General features: G+C 42.2%; 1 protein-coding gene across 1 annotated transcript in view; it reads right to left on the bottom strand.

Moving 5' to 3' along the window:
• ryr2a (ryanodine receptor 2a (cardiac)) overlaps positions 1-17,595 on the bottom strand; it is a gene marked incomplete at both ends in the record, with an annotated part of 671,945 nt that overhangs the window by 595,146 nt on the left and 59,204 nt on the right. Inside the window, 4 exons of the mRNA XM_080049015.1 lie at positions 6,692-6,770; positions 11,904-11,978; positions 12,752-12,856; positions 14,519-14,638. Of these exons, the coding sequence (XP_079905141.1) occupies positions 6,692-6,770; positions 11,904-11,978; positions 12,752-12,856; positions 14,519-14,638 (379 nt within the window). The remainder of the gene's footprint in view (positions 1-6,691; positions 6,771-11,903; positions 11,979-12,751; positions 12,857-14,518; positions 14,639-17,595) is intronic.

Genomic DNA, 17,595 nt, shown 5'->3' with positions numbered 1-17,595 from the left:
GCCGAGGCCGAGACAGCTGCACTTCTTGCTCGCCAAGCTGTCCTCAAAGAAAACATGCTTTGGAGGAACAGCAACAACAGCTCAAAAGCAAGATGGAGGAGCAGCAACAACAGCTGAGGAGGAAAGAGAGGAGCTTGACTTGGAATCTGACCTTGCTGCATCTAATGCAAAAGTTGGCAGTACTGCAGGCATGGGAAACAAAAGGTTATTCGTCCAAAGGCTCAGATGGTATGAATTCCTATTTTGAAAGGGAAAAAAGGACTCTGCCATTGCCCTAAACCCCATGGCAAAGGAGTATGAGCCTACATGCAGGCCTGTGCAACAATTCACTGGACACAATCATCATTACCACCCGACAAACCAACATCAATGGACGTATGGCCAAAACAACCTGTCCGTTGCAGCCAAAACAACCTGTGCAATTGTTAGGAAACATCATGGCAACATCACAGCAATGCACAGTGCCAGCCTACAGTTGCTCAGTCAAATAACGAACCAAGACAATATGGTAGTAATCCAAATCCGTCAGACGACATAATTCATATCATGCACAAGCAAAATGAAATTACTGCTGCTCTGGTGCAACAACAGCACTACTTGTCTCTACCACCGAGAGATATTCCCACCTTTGAAGGACACCCTCTCACATACAGGTCATTCATAAAGGCATTCGAGCAAGGAGTGGAAGGAAAGGCAAGCAAAGCCGATTGCCTATACTACCTGGAGCAATATACCAGAGGACAGCCGCGAGAGTTGGTGCGGAGCTGCCAGCATATGGATCCTGAGAGTGGCTATGGAGTGGCAAAGGGTCCTCTTACAAGAACACTTTGGCAACCACTATAGGATTGCAACTGCTTATATGGAGAAAGCATTGGCCTTGCAATCAATTAAACCCTGAAGATGTGGATGCGCTCCAAGCCTATTCATTGTTTTTGCGTGGTTGCTGCAACGCTATGGAGGAGCTCCAATACTTACAGGAACTGGATATGCCAGTTAACATGAGGGCCATTATTTCCAAGCTACCGTTTAAGATGAGAGACCAGTGGGAGAGCCAGAGCTCATGACATTATGGAAAGAACAAACGACAGATCACACATCAAGGACCTAGTGTCGTTTGTTGAATGCCATGTCAGAATTCTGTCAGACCCATTGTTTGGCAACATACAGGACCCCGGTTTTGGAGCTGCAGGGCCAAAGACTTTCAACGGGTTTACCGCACAGCCCAGGAACAGAGCTAAGGAGAGTATTGTTTATTTATTTAATACAGGGACAGTGCATATTATCAAACATTTCTGTCAATATGCCAGAATTAGCCAGAAGGCTATTTTTCATCTGCAGTCCCTAGACCGATGGTAAAAGTCACCCTAAAAGAAAATAAGTTACACATTTATATAACACAACACACCAATAGTAAAACGTACTATTAAAAAGTAAGTAAAGTAAAAAAGTACTATTAAGCTAAAATATACAATAAAAACACAGCAGAGCAACAATCAGACAACAGCAGACAATAACATGAACAGGTTAATGATAATGTAAACAGCTCTGGTTATCAATGAGCCATTTCTTTAACTGGCATTTGAATGACCTATATGGGGTCAGATTTCTGATGGCTATGGGGGTGAGGTTCCACTCAGTAGCTGCACGAACAGAGAAAGAGGTATGGCCAAATACACTCTTCCTAAAAGGGATAATACAATCTCCCCTCGCCACCACCATAGCTTCTACAAACTTCACTGAAAAAATGAAAGAACAAGCAAAAATGGAGAAAGCTGGATGCCTCTACTGTGCTCGTGGGCATTCATTGGACGAGTGTGAGGAACTCATTGGAAAAGGACATGAGGACAAAATTCAATTTTTGCGCGAAAAGGGAGTTTGCTTCGCATGTTTATGCGTGGGTCACATGAGCCGTGACTGTGAGAGGCGCATGAAATGTAACATCTGTGGTCAAACTCACCCTACCTTGCTTCAAATAGAAAGGCAACCAACTCTGGACCAGCAAGAGGAACCTGCCAATGAACAGCCTGCTGTAGTCACAACATGTGGACTTACAGGGTCCGGTAAGGTCCAGTCTGCTCTGTCTATTCTTCCTGTAAAGGTGAAGGCTTCTAATGGAAATCATATAATTACAACATATGCGTTCCTTGATCCTGGCAGCTCAGGCACATTCTGCTCTGAACACCTAGCGAAGAAGCTGAATGCTGCAGGTAAAAGAACCAGCTTTCTACTAAGAACAATGGGTCAAGAAAGAGTTGAAACTGCTTACTCTGTGGCTGGTCTAGAGATTGCTGCTCTCGACAGCAGTGATTTCTTTGCGCTGCCAGACGTTCTCATACAGGAGAAGATGCCAGTGACTGCTGACGACAGAGTGACACAGGAAGATCTGTCTAAGTGGCCATACTTAGCAGAGGTTAACATCCAAAGTATTGAGGCAAACGTCGACCTATTGATTGGAACCAATGCTCCAAGGTTACTGGAACCAAGGGAGGTCGTCAGCAGCTGTGGGAATGGCCCGTATGCTATCAGGACGGTGATGGGATGGTCAGTGAGTGGTCCACTGAATGAAAACAGTGGCACCATGGAGGCAGAGTTCTCCTCTGCTCTGGTGAATAGGATCGAAGCGAATAAACTGGAGGAAACGCTTCAGTCTGACCATGCAAATGGAGACGGAACCATCCAACTGCTCCAAGGTGAAGAATATTCTACCACCAAAGATCACAAACTCCAGCTGTACCAAAAGGCTTGTGAAGACCTTGAAGCTAGAGAGAGAATGCGATGGAGAACAGGTATTCTCAATGGGCAAACCAGGATTAGCTCACATCACTTTGCTGGAGGAAGCTCCCACTCATGAAACCATAGTTCAGCAGGAACACTATCACAAAGAGGGTCCTTGTTTGCAAGGACCGGTGACCAAACCGTCTATGAAAGGCAGCCAAAGAGGTCTGTTAATGCAGTAATGCATAATGCATAATGGCTCTTTGTTTATTTAGTTTGAATTGTTAGTTCCATCCGTCACTAGCAATTAGGGGCCGGAATGTAAGAGCCATTTTTGGGTATCTATACGTTGTCATGTCATGTGTTGTCCACCTGGTGTCACTGCCCTATTGCCTGGGGCACAGGTATAAAAGGTGTGTCACTTGATTGTTTGTTTGTTGTTTGACCCCGGAAGGGCTCACGGTTTTTGACCGCTGGAAGCTCAATTGTGACAGTTGTTATCACTGAGGAACTTAACAAATGTATTCCGTAATCACATGTACCGTAATTGGTGTCTTGGTAAGCAAAATAAACGGTGTGCACCGGAGATGATCGCTTGGTTCAGTCATTGCTTTAGCAACCACAACTACAAACATTGAGACACAGCGCGTCAACAAGTCACCCGGGAGTCAAACCGCACCAGGAGCAGCACACATATTGGATGTGGCTCCTATAAAGGTAATAAGTCCTTTTTAACAGTTACTAAGTACTATATCTTGTCAAGGTGGATACAATGAGAATTAGAAAAACGACATATACAATGTTAGAGCGGTGAAGGTATTTGATTAGCTTTACTGTTTTTCTAGTTGAAGTAGTGTGGTAGCCGGATGTTTTCCATGTGACAAAGACAAAGGCGAGGCTGGACTGTTTAAATCAATGTTCCAGGTTTATTTCAGAGGTTCCAACAAACATAACAGAGGACTTTATGGTAGCGTGAGCAGGGGGGCTATCCCCCAAAGACTGTTAGCCCATGCCTGTGAGCAGTTTTTATATCAAGACCTTGACATGCTGGTTCTCCTAAAATAGGCATATGGTTTCATATCACAGGTCCCAGCAACAGTTGCTATTAAAAGGTTGTTCTCGTCCCTCACCGTGACCTCTTAACATTCAAAGGCCTTTGCTCAGCAACTCTGATATTATAGGGGCTATTCAAATCTACCACAGTAGCCTACCTTCAAAAATTAGTTTTCTGAGTTTGGTTTGCAGCGCCATATCTTAGTAAAGTCACTGATTTTTATCCCTCTTTCCAAAATGTTGTCTTTTGGCATCTAGCATAATGAGCATAATATATTTGTTTTTGCTCTGAAGTGATTCTTTCACCTCTTTGTGTGCGCGCACATGTTGAGTGAGTGTTAAAATTAGATGCCCCGAGAACGTTGTATATTTTTCACAATCTATGATGGGGAGGGGAGCGGAGATGGCCGAAGCACAGGCATGCTGGATCGCCAAAATAAGAGAAAGAGCTTCTCGAAAATCTACATAGTTTTTTGTGATGTGATTCGTGTCAGGTTGCTCTATAGCAGTGTAAAACAAGAAATGAAGACCAGAAAAGTAGTATAATAGGTCCTCTTTAATGGCTGCTCATTTGTTTTATGTAAGTGTTAAACTAGTTGTAGCTTTTGTATAGTGTGTGTTCATTTGTATGAATATATTGTAAAGTCCGTTTTTTGTAAGTTTTCTACAGTTTTACAAAACATCTGAAGTAACCCTATCTTGTATCCTGGCCTTTATTTCAAGGAACCAACTTCCTGTTAGCTATCTGCTAAGCTAAGCTAACCGAGAGCAAGAGCAGAATAGTATCTATTACTAACAGTTTTGTCATGCTAGCTTGTCAGGAAGGGGCCAAGTAATGCTCCAAAATCGGTCTAGTCCATGATACAGATTCAAAATAATCCTGAATGGTTATTTCTGTGCTGACCCCAGGTGCTGCCCAAATGGCCCCAACTGCCAAACTGGGTCTACATATATATAAACATGAGCTGGCCAGGTTTAAATTAAAATGCCAGGATGAAAAAATAAAAGACCTGACAACGGAGAGAGATTTTTTCAATCATTTTCACCATTACAGACACAATTTACTTTGATACTGCACCCCCTTTTGCAGATTTCATGTGCAAATGGCTTAAATGCTTATTGTAACCTGTCTGCTATCTGTCTAATTGTGATCAATGTTTCTTTGTGTTGTCTTTATACAGTAACAAGAAAGACCAGCCTGACTCAACCTTTCCCTGAGGCTACGGAAAAGCCTGACTCGGATTTGTCTGAGTCAAGTCCGTTGTCGTCTGACTCCTCCTCAGACGATGGGAAGAGGAAGTATAGCAGAAGTCAGCATTGTACTGTTGCAGAGGGGGCCAGCAGTAGAGGGCTTTTTTTTTTTTTTTTACCACATACTGTATGCATTAATAATTTCACTGCTTTAGTTTGCAACCAGACAGCCATTTATTTTTGCACTTCTTTTCGAGTGTAGTTCAGCCATGTATTAACACACCATCTCGTGTCGGTGCAGAGCAGCGAATAAATCATCAAATTTGAGTTAAAGCAGCTGATTTACGTAGTAATACATGGCCGAACCAAACTGACAAAATCCTACATTTAGAGAACAATTGAATGGACTTGTATTTGTTAGGTTAGCAATTATATATGTGGTGAAAAGGCACTGTTCTGCTTGTCCTATCTGCAACAGTATAATGCTGACTTCTGATACAGCAACGTCTCGCCTAAAGTCTCATAGTGATGATTGCCATCTCCATAAGGTTACAGATTCAATATGCAGAAGCAACTCATACAACCCCACGTCGTTTTATATTGTTTTCCCTACAACATTTTTTTTTTAAATTATTGTTTGATGGAAGTTTTTTTTGCTCTACTTGTTTAATTGTTTTGTTGTTCTTATTCATTTAATATTTTAAATTAATAGTCCAGTCTTAATCATTGGACACTTGAATCGATGTCAGGCAGCATTTTTTTTTACAAAAGTTATTTTTTTTTACACTTAGTAAAATGTTGTTTCTGAAAGTTCTGGAAAAAAATCTGATTTTTACAAATGCAGCTATGTGATTTTTTTCCTTAATTATTGATTTTCAAGAATATTTTTCATTGAAGTTCTGAAGATTTTAAAGGAAAATAAAAATATATTTTTCAAAAGAGCTATCTTAAAGTGTGTTTTTGTGCTTAAGCGTTATTACCTGTTTAATAAAGGACTTATTAACCTTAATAAGCATTGCTCTCGCTTTAGATCCAGTACCTTCAAAATGCATTATTACCTGTTTAATAAAGGACTTATTAACCTTAATAAGCATTGTTCATAGAGCATAGTTAACTGCTAATAATTGATTAATAAAGATGTGTTTACCTTCATAAAGCAACAAACAATGCTTAGTAAAGGTTTAACAATGACATAATAGGCAAGTTAGTAAGACTCAATAAATAGGATTGTAACGCTTTTATTAACAGCTATCAGAAACTCAAGACTTTTATTAATGCTATTAAGCAATCAATAAATAGTTAAGAAGTTTCTTATAAGTGCTTATAAAAGTCTTATAATCACACTGTCAACGTGTTTATTATGTTATTATTAACACTTATATATAGTCTTAACACAAACTAATGTTAATAAGCATCTAATTAGCTTATTACCTATTAACTAAGGCCTACTACAAGAACCTTAGTATAAAGCGTTACCGAAGTAATTTTCCAAACTTAAAAAAACAAAAACGGTTTTCGTTTATTGATTTTTCCTAAACGGTTATGATTTACTAACCGGCTACACGTGTACACATGTACACCCCTAGTAGGTTGTAGTTTGTCATGGGTTTTCTGTCTGGCTAACAGCAGATGTTCAAAATAACTGAAGGTTAGTGATGTTTTTACTATAAACATAATTCCCACTATGTTATAATAAAAAGCCAAATAGTGAAATAAATATATTGCCTCCTACCTGTGGTATCTTCCTGGAGTCCCACATCAAAAGCCAGTTTGTCTGTGGATGAGCGGGAGGTGGACAGACAGCACAGGTACTAAACAGAGAAACACAATCCATTCACTCAAACATTCTGATCAACACCATCATCTACTAACTCTACAGCTTATTGATTTGTGTAAGGGCGCTGGAGGGATTTTAATATACACTCACCGGCCACTTTATTAGGTACAGCGGTTAATTTTCTTGTTAACACATATAACTAATCAGCCAATCACATGTCAGCAACTCAATGCATTTAGGCATGTAGACCTGGACGGGGCAACTTATTGAGGTTGAAACCGAGCAACAGAATGGGGAAGAAAGGGGTTTAAGTGACTTTGAACATGGCAATGTTGAGGGTGCCAGGAGGGCTGGTATGAGTATTTCAGAAACTGCTGATCTACTGGGAATTTCACTCTAAACCATCTCTAGGGTTTACAGAGAATGGTTCGAAAAAGAAAAAATATCCAGTCAGCGACATTTGTGTGGACGTAAAATGCCTTGTTGAAGTCAGAGGTCAGTGGAGGATGGGCATACTGGTTCGAGATGATAGAAAGGCACCAGTAACTCAAATAACCACTCTTTACAACCAGGGTATGCAGAATACCATCTCTGAACCCAAAACACGACCAACCTTGAAGCAGATGGGTAACAGCAACAGAAGACCCCACCGGGTGCCACTCCTGTCAGCTAAAAACAGGAAAATGAGGCTAAAATTCTCACAGGATCACCAATATTGGACAAAAGAAGATTGAAAAATCATGCCTGGTCTGAAGAGTCTCGATTTCAGTAGCGACATTCAGATGGCAGGTTCAGAATTTGGCGTTAACAACATGAAAGTATGGATCCATCCTGCCGTGCACCATCAACCATGCCATGTTCAAAGTCACCTAAACCCCCTTTCTTCCCCATTCTGATGCTCGGTTTGATTTCAGTACATTGGCTCGAACACGTCTAAATGCCTAAATGCATTAAATTGCTGCCCTGTGATTGGCTGATAAGCTTTTTGTTATTATAAGCCATTGAACAGGTGTACCTAATAAAGTGGCCGGTGAGTGTATGTGTTGGTCCTCAATATTTGCTATGAGATCAATCCTTGGTTCCGTCATAATTTATGTTTCCGTGTTTCAGATAAGAGTTTCCTCAGTTCCTTGTGCAGTTTGACTTCTTTGACACGATTGACAAGGAGAAAAGCAAAGGTGTGTGCTAAACCTCATGACACAACAGTTGTCCTATCTGGATACCCAGACGGGTCAAATCAGAGTTTTAGTTCTTTCGGCTAGTCTGAGGAAATATATCATAGTTCATGTATAGTGGACTATATGTAAATCACAATACCACCCCAAAAAAGCAGTATAACATTTCGACTGTCAAGGCTTAAAAGACTTGCGGGACACATGTGTTCTGCACATATCCAGCAAGTTTTATGATGATAGGACCTATGGTGAATGAGCCGCTAAGCTCCGCCCTTGCGTAAACGTTTTGGGCTCGGTGAGAAATTTGGTGTAGATACAGTGACATTTGAGCAAGTTTTGGTTAAAAACCTGTTTTAGCAAAAAATATTTCCAGGAGGACTTATATGGTCCCAGAGGCTTATTTGTAGAGCACCCTCAGGAGTACCTGTGAGAGTAATTTACGACGCACGCTGTCGCAAAGCTGTTTATTAGCGCGTGACAGGCGTGCGAGTGTGAACTGAGAAGGGCGCAATATAGTGCATGTCCGTGTGTTGAAAGTGTGAGGACTCTTTTCGGCTCCGTGAGAGTGGTTTTGACACTGCATCAACTAATGCCAGTCACTGCCACACACACCTGATTGCAATGAGTAGATGCAGCAGTGTCACCTAACTACTCTCTCTCTCTCACGGAGCTGAAAGACGTGTCCTCACAGAAAGCGAATGAACGAGAGACGGCAGTTAGTATGGATCACGATGAGGTAATGTGTTTGTGTTGTTGATGTAAATAATGACTATTTCAGATAATGGTTATCTGATGATGGTGAAGCAAAGCAAACTGTGTGTTAGTACCAACCGCTCATTCATTTAGGAGTAAACACTGCAGTCTAGTTTCGCTCTCGTGAAATTGTATACACGTTGCTTGGCAACGCCCTCGTCCCCGCCGTAGCCTATATCACTCTCCCTTATAGCTTTTCTTCATTGCATTTTAATTTTGTTCTTTGATGGTTCAGCCCCGTTATCAGTCATTGTGACGACAAATAACTGTCTCAAACAAGGCTCCCGCTCCCCTTCCCTCACCTGGAGGGATAGGCTTCTCAAATCACGTTGCTGCGCCACACTGAAATCTGCGACTAATATGGATATGTGACCATAGAGCCTGCACGAGCGAACCGAAAATCGGACTGGGTGTGCGACCAGACCAAAAGCAGTAATAAAAACTATTTAAAAACGTCTTTCTTTGCACTGATGGTCTCGTTTGCTGTTAAAGGTAATTTATGATTATCAGAGGAAACATAAGGCTGTTTAAAATATATTTAAATGTTACTCGTAGCCGCTTTAATAATCTTTATCTTTTTTTCAAACTATTTTAATTGGTAAGAAGCATGAATAAAAAAACACATAGATTGATTTACAGGTCACTTTCTTTATTTTCTTTTTATGTACAGTCATATGAAAAAGTTTGGGAACCCCTCTCAGCCGGCATTATAATTGACTCTGCTTTCATAAAAAAAAAGATAAAAGTGGTATGTCTTTAATTTACCAGGAACAGCTAAGTACTGGGATGTTTTCCAAACAAAGATTTTTTGAAAAGCAGTATTTAGTTGTATGAAATAAAATAAAATGTGAAAAACTGGCTGTGCAAAAATATAGGAACCCTTGTGGTTTTGTTGATTTTAATGCCTGTAACAGCATGTAAAACTGATGACTTTAAACACAAAATTGGTTGGATTATGTTGTTAAGTGTTGAACCTCATAGAAATGTCTGTTTAATCATGAGAAAAGGTATTTTAGGTGCCTAAATGCAAGTTGCACTTCTCTTTGACTCTCTGCTGAAGTGAGACAGAATGGGATCATCAAAGCAGCTCCCAAAAGATCTGAAAAACAAAGATTATTCATTGTCATGGTTTAGGGGAAGGCGATAAGAAGCTTTCCCAAAGGTTTCAATTGTCAATTTCGACTGTAGGGAACGTTGTCAGGAAATGGAAGGACACAGGCACAGTGGCAGTTAAACCCAGGCATGGCAGACCAAGAAAAAAACAGGAGCGCATAGGTGGAGGATTGTGAGAATGGTTGCACACAACCCACAGATCACCTCCAAAGACCTACAAGAACATCTGGCTGCAGATTGTCTATCTGTACATCGTTCAACAATTCAGCGCAATTTGCACCAAAACATCTGTATGGCCGGGTGATGAGAAGGAAGCCCTTTCTGCGCCCACGCCACAGATACAAAATGCATGGAGTATGCAAAAGCTCATTTATACAAGCCAGATTCATATTGGAAGAAAATGCTTTGGACTGATGACAAAATTAAGTTATTTGGTCTTTATAAAAAGCGCTTTGCATGGCGAAAGAAGAAAACTGCAGTCCAAGAAAAACACCTGCTACCTGCTGTCAAATTTGGTGGAGGTTTCATCATGCTGTGGCCACTTCAGGGACTGGGGCCCTGGGTAAAGTCGATAGTCGGATGATTTCAACCCAGTTTCAACAAATTATTCAGGATAATGTTCAAGCATCAGTCACAAAGTTGAAGTTGCCCAGGGGTTGGATATTCCAACAAGACAATGACCCTTAACACAGTTCAAATTCCTGCAGAGGGAAAAGTACAATGTTCTGATATGGCCGTCGCAGTCCAATGACTTGAATATCATCGAAAATCTATGGGATGATTTGAAGCGGGCTTTCCATGCTCGGCAGCCATCACATTGAACTGAACTGGATCGCTTTAGTATGTAAGAATGTTCAAAATACCTCCATCCAGGATCCAGACACTCATCACAGGCTACCGAAGGCGTCAAGAGGCTGTTATTTTTGCAAAAGGAGGCTCAACTAAGTACTGATGTAATTTTTCTGTTGGGGTGCCCAAATTTATGCACCAGTCAAATTTTGTTATGATACCTATTGCATATTTTCTATAATTCCAATAAACAAAATGACACTGCTGAATTGCTTCTGTTTCCCTAAGGTATGTCATATATGAGAAGGAATTTGCTTCTTTGAAATCCCAGCTAATGATGAACAAAAATCCCAAAAATTAGAAGGGGGTCCCAAACTTTTTCATATGACTGTATCTGAGAGGTACAAGGGAGGGGCTCTGCAGGTGTTCCAAAAATGTCAAGAAAAGGGCACCGCGTTATGCTGCGCTTTAAAGGTATGTACACAGTGCACGTGAGGCTCTCAATGGACGCCGCAAGATTACATACATTTGGCGCAGCGAGATGAAGCGTCCCTGGCTTGCTTCAGTTGGTCAGGTCTAGGTTCAGCAACCTTATGTGCCAAAAAAGAAGCTCATCAAAATGTGCTATGGTGACCTTAATCAAAGCTAAAGATGGTCCAACCAAATATTAGAGTGTGTGACTTTTTTTTGGGCCAGGCAGTATATGACTAGCCTGGCACCGCCCGCCTACTTACTTCCTCTAAATTTTCATTTCCCTTCAGTAGTCAGTCTGGGCCTGCGGTATATTCTTAGGTTTTCTCCACCAGATTTTTGGCGGTCCAATCAGCAAACAGAGGGGGTGGCTCAGAAGCCGGGGCATGACATACGTCAAGACCAAACGTTATGCGATTGGTTGGAAGATCCATAGTGCCACTGGGCAGATCAAATAGTTTTAAACTTCAACAGACACCCACCTTCAAGTGAGTTATAGTTTGTAAATTGAGCAATTCCAGGCCTTCTGTACAAATGAAATTAAGTAAGATGGTCTGGTTGGACCAGGCTAGAGTATGACAGGGCAAAGCAGCAAATACAAGGGCTTTCATCAGTGGGTCATATGCTCAATCACCACTGTTTTAACTCACTATTTGTTAGATAGGAACTTTACAGACAATACATTTGATGGTAATCCTACGGATAACATCTTTAAAATACCAGTTGAATCTCATAATTTATTAATTTATTTTTCCTCAACGTGGCCCTAAAGTATATAGTATGTAGAGTTATTTTACTGGTAAATTAAAAAAGGGTAATTGTGTGTGTGTGTGTGTGTGTGTGTGTGTGTGTGTGTGTTCCCTGACCATTCCACTGTAGGAGTGTCGCAGCAAAACAGCGTGTCCGTACAGTAAGGTGCGATGGCTGCCACCCTGGCCAGTCTGAAGGAGAGACATTGACCAGAGAGAAAAATACACAATAGTTACACAAGACAATAATGTCACTGAGAAAGAACTGGGATAAACAGTTATGAAGAGACAAATACATAAACATACAGACAAAAATATCCACAAAACAGGGGGCGCCCGTAGCTCAGTTGGTAGGGTGCCCCCCCCATGGGCCTCGGCCAGCAGCGGACCCGGGTTCGATTCCAGCCCACGGTCGTTCTCTGCATGTCACTCCCCTCTCTGCCCCATTTCAACCCTGTCTCTACACTATCAATAAAGCATAAAAAAATGCCAAAAAAAGAAAAAAAATAAATAATAATAATATCCACAAAACTGATGCAGTCAGGAAGAGAGTGAGAGCTTATAGAGATCTACAAAGCTCTATAAGAATGATGTATCTGTTAAGCTGTATGAATAAATGGAATTAAGTCTCTACAAACTCTTATTTTGAAAAGAAAGAAAGCTAAACTGTAATGTTCATTTGATCAGTTGAGCTGCATTAACATGTAAATTACATGTGGGGGAAAAAACTCAAATGCCTTAAACAAAGATAATTCCAGATATGGCTCAAATGTAAAATGCTGATATATTATCAACTATATCAAATGTATAAGGATACTTATATTACTTTCTACTTACTTATAGATAGATATCCCTGATCTAAGAACTACCTGTGTGTGTGTGTGTGTGTGTGTGTGTGTGTGTGTGTGTGTGTGTGTGTGTGTGTGTGTGTGTGTGTGTGTTTGTGTGTGTGTGTTTACCCTCACCCCCTCAGCCTTCTCCTCTGTGTTGGCAAGCATCTCCTGAAGGGCTCGTACCGACAGTGACTGCTCCAACACAAAGGTGCAGATTGAAAGGTCTGGAGGCACATTCTGAAACAACAGCAAAACACAACCAAGGAATTATTGAGGTTGAATTCAGTTCTATACAGCACACACTCCAGAAAAATTGCTAAAAGTTTTATATAATAACAATAATAATTAATTTGAGGGCGCCTTTCATAGCACCCAAGGTCACCTTACATGGCACTGTTTAAAAAAAACAAAATCAACAATCATAAAAAACACAAGAACAAGATACATTGAAACAATTTACACAAGTGGGGTTATATGGGTGGTAGACAATGAATTAGATGGAATATGTCAGTTTAAAAAGATGTGTTTTTAGACGGGACTTAAAAGTGGAGAGAGTGTCAGAGTTACGGATGTCAGGTGGGAGGGTGTTCCAGAGGTGGGGGGCAGATCGGCTGAATGCCCTGGACCCCATGGTGAGCGGGCGGGTGGTACAGTGAGTTGAATGGAAGAGGATGACCGGAGAGTGGGTGTGTTGGTGTGCAGGAGTTCACAGATAGATGGAGGGGCGAGGTTGTGGAGGGCCTTGAAGGTGAGGAGCAGAATCTTGAAATGGATGCGGGTTTTGACCGGGAGCCAGTGAAGCTGCTGAAGAACAGGAGTGATGTGATTAATGGAGGGGGTTCTGGTGATGATGCGAGCGGCAGAGTTCTGGACCAGTTGAAGCTTACGGATGGACTTGAGGGGGAGACCAAAGAGGAGGGAGTTACAGTAGTCGATGCGTGATGTTACCAGGGTGTGAACAAGGATGGCTGTGCTATGGGGTGTGAGGGATGGGCGGAGGCGGATGATATTGTGTAGGTGGTAATAGGCAGACCTGGTGATGTTATTGATGTGTGCTTGGAATGATAGTGTGCTGTCGAGGATGACACCCAGACTCATAAACTGAGGGGAGGGGGAGACTGAGGTGTTATCGATAGTGATGGAAAAGTAGTCAGGTTTCGTCTGGGTTGATTTGGTGCCGATGAGGAGAACTTCTGTTGTATTGCTGTTGAGTTTGAGAAAGTTGCAGGTGAACCAGGTTTTTATTTCACAGATGCAGTCAGTAAGGGAAGTGGGCGGGAGAGTGGACGAGGCTTTGGTAGAGAGGTAGAGCTGGGTGTCATCAGCATAACAGTGGAAATGAATTAATATGAAATAGTATGAAAAATTATACAATTACAATTATATGAAATTAATATATAGCAATCAATAGCTTTTATGAGTGGTCCAACTCCAGTTATCATCCGGTCAAGCCGAGCTCAAGAAGGTAAAGAAAGGTATTGGTTTCTTCAATAAGAAAGGTAGTGGTTGTAAGTGAAGGATTAGGATTTGTCATTCAGGAAATAAGATGCAATACAATCGATGAACTTGTATGTTAAGTAATTTTCTTCACTCCTTTGAGGTTTAGTGAGATTTTGGCTTAGTAAAGCTTCATTTTACCATTTATTCATACCAGGCCATTGCTTAAATCAGACATTGTTTCTTAGCAATTTGTGCCTGTTTAAATAAAGGTTGATGATGATGATGATGATGATTTTCCTTTGAAATACCATCAATATAGCTTTTTTATTTTCTTTAGTCAATATGGGATTTTGATAAACAGGGCAACAATAATGTGCTCCACCCTTCACATTCAGTGGCCCCTTATGCCTCTGATGGTCCATATCTCCACTAGGAGAATATACCAGCTTGTATGAGTACCTTGGAGTTGGAGATGGATTCAAGGAAGCAGAGTCTGTTTCCAAAGCCTTCAGCAGCCAGACAGAGTTTTTGTTGCTCCTTTTTGATTGTGGCTGAGCACTGCAGGACCACCTCATCATCCTACACACACAGACACAGAAATAGAATTACATTAGAATTGCAGAATGAGTGACATTTATTGACCCAGAGTTGCTAACAGACACTTTCTTTTGATGGGGGGGGGGTAAAAACCGCACTATGGAGAGCTACTAGCAGTGCAAAGAGACAATCCAGGCACAGAGTGGAGTCCAACTACCAGGGCTCCAACTCAACACACCTCTTCTGGACTAAAGGTGCGAACACACCAAACGCGTTGGGTGCGGTGGCGGCGTTGAAAAATCCTATTTTTGCATAGGGAACCATTGGTTTGGGCGCGATGATGCATTGGCCGCGGTAAAGCGGCACTTTGGGCGCGGTAGCCGCGTTACCAAAGTGTCACCGCACCATCGCACCACCGCGCAAGTTCAAAAAATTTAACTTTTAACGCTCCAACGCGTGACGTTTAGCCGTGTTGGCCAATCGGCGGTGAGCTTGACCCGACGTCATGGACATCGGCACGGTGGGAGGACAACACAGAGGCTGAGAAACACAGAGTAGGAAATGTATTTGCGGCTGGCTGGTGATATGAAGCCGCTCGGGGTTGGGTTAGAAGACGTGGGGAAAGCAAACCAGGAGAATGGGCTTCCTGGTTAATTCAGTGAATATGTGCGGCTGTGCTTTAGCCGATGAACCAAGTTAGCACCGGTCGGATAGCGTTAGATAACTCACCCGGTTGTGTGCGGCCACCACCTCCATATAATGAACCCAAACATAACGGTTAAGTCCGGGGAACTTTCACAACGAGTACAGCGAAGCACCGGTGTTTATGCCTATATCTACGCCAGCCACGGTCCCGTCACAGCCAGGTAGGGTAATGTAGGCTACTTGTCTTTATTTTCTACTGCCCTGCGCACAATGCTGCTGTAAATGTATTTGGTATGGTGCTGCCTTGCTGTTTGTGTTCATTTCCGAGTGGCGTGAATCTGCAATGCTGTTATAAGGCTATTTGTTCCGTTCAGTTGCTGTTTATTTGTCTTTTGGCACAATTGTTGGCCGTGTTGTTGTTGTTTTTATGCGGACATGAACGCTGTCGGGTCGGGTCTGATCGCAGCTATGGTTGATTAGGGTAATAAATATATCGGGGGGAGACTATCTGCGTAGCGTTGGGCGCGTTGAACCATTTTTTGACACACAATGACCAAGCGCCAGATCAGGTGCGTTGGGCGCGATGGCCACCGCACCCAATGCGTTTGGTGTGTTCGCACCTTTAAAAGTTAAATTTTTTGAACTTGTGCGGTGACGCTTTGGTAACGCGGCTACCGCGGCCAACGCATCATCGTGCTTAAACCAATGGTTCCCTATGCAAAAATAGGATTTTTCAACGCCGCCACCGCACCCAACACGTTTGGTGTGTTCGCACCTTAAGAACAATCATGGACTGTAACAGGACAACCAGCAGTGCTGAGGAAGTGTCTGCATCTCTCCCAGATTTGAAAACACTTTGATTTGTTTGCACATTTTTGGCCACATCCATCAAGAATAGATTCTGTGCGCTAATAGCTCCATGAATTGTGGCGAAATAGCGCCCGCAATCTGCTCCGTTTTAGCACAGTATCCACAAAGGGATTTGCACTAAGTATATACCGGCACTAACATGCCCACAGTTTGCCATCATTTAGTGTTTACGTGAGTGAGCTGGCAGGCTCGCCGTCAAGGGGGCCCAGGAAGGGTGGGTGGTACAGGGAGACACTCGGAGAAAAAGACAAAAATAAAACAAGGCGCTGCATTGCTTACTATTACTAAAATGAAATAAAAACAACCTCAACAATGACATGCTCATCCCACTTCTGTGCTGCAGCATGTGATGACACATTTTGAGTATTGATCGACACAGAGCTGCAGGAGAAGGGGTCGCGGATCCACATCATTAACTTGATGTGCTGTGGTATTAATTGCACTATGAAGAAAATTGTGTCAGGGGCACAGTGAAGACACACAGCAGGCAGTAACAGGTCCCTTCTCAGGCGGGACTGTTTCAGGCAGCACTGTGCGCTTTACGCTTTACGCTTGGGGCCAAGACAATCGGTCAGGATTGGATGGTGATGAATGTTCTATCATCTGCTTCACATCCACACAGGTCGGCTCTTACACACAGATCACAGGTTTATACAGGTGTCATTGTTTTTAATAAAGCAGTCCTTATTAAATAAACCTGAGCTCACTCATAACTGTTTTTTCCTATAATAGTACACAACCAACTTCCTGTAGATTTCCGCCTAATTTGACTCAATATCAATTCAATATAAATAAAAGCTCACAAGTGTTGAAGAGAGAGAGAGGGAGACAGAGAGACAAAGAGAAGGGGAGTATAGAAATTGTGCGTTTCATATGCGGTATTTGCTCCACTAAAAGGGCCTATTGCAATTAGCGATGGCCTTAGAGGATAAGGTGCTATTTGCAACAAGGCTTATTTGCATAGAAATGGAACAGTTTTGCACTGGATTCTGAATTTTCCCTCATTTAAACACATTTAAATGGACCAGGTTTCAGTGCAGTCTGTGCGCCTTTAAGCCTTTGCGCGTCCTCTGTGGATCTGTGGGTGCTATTTTTTTTCTGTCATTTGCTCCGGTTTAGCAGCCGCAAAAAACTCCCCGGCTATGGAAGTACCGAAGAGCCAGGATCAGGACTACTGGCTCTACCCAGGGCAGATGTGTGCAGATCTTTAAAAAGAAAGATTTAATACAAGGCTCCCAGACCTGATGGAATCCCTGGCCGAGCCCTCGGAGTGTGTAAAGATCAACTGTTACAGACATTTTTAACATGTCCCCAAAAATCAACCATTGTGCCTTTCCCAAAGAAGTGCAAAACCCTCAGCCTTTCAGATTACCATCAGGTACCAGTCACCTCCGTCAATATGAAGTTTTTTGAGAGGCAGTGTGGATATAAACCATCACATCCTCTACCCTTTGGCCTGGAACACACAACCTGCATCTGCCTCT

Source organism: Ammodytes marinus (assembly GCF_949987685.1).
Source record: "Ammodytes marinus genome assembly, chromosome: 20".
Classification (NCBI taxonomy): domain Eukaryota; kingdom Metazoa; phylum Chordata; class Actinopteri; order Uranoscopiformes; family Ammodytidae; genus Ammodytes; species Ammodytes marinus.
The sequence above is the reverse complement of the archived record's forward strand: the minus strand, read 5'-3'. Positions and strand labels throughout refer to the sequence as shown.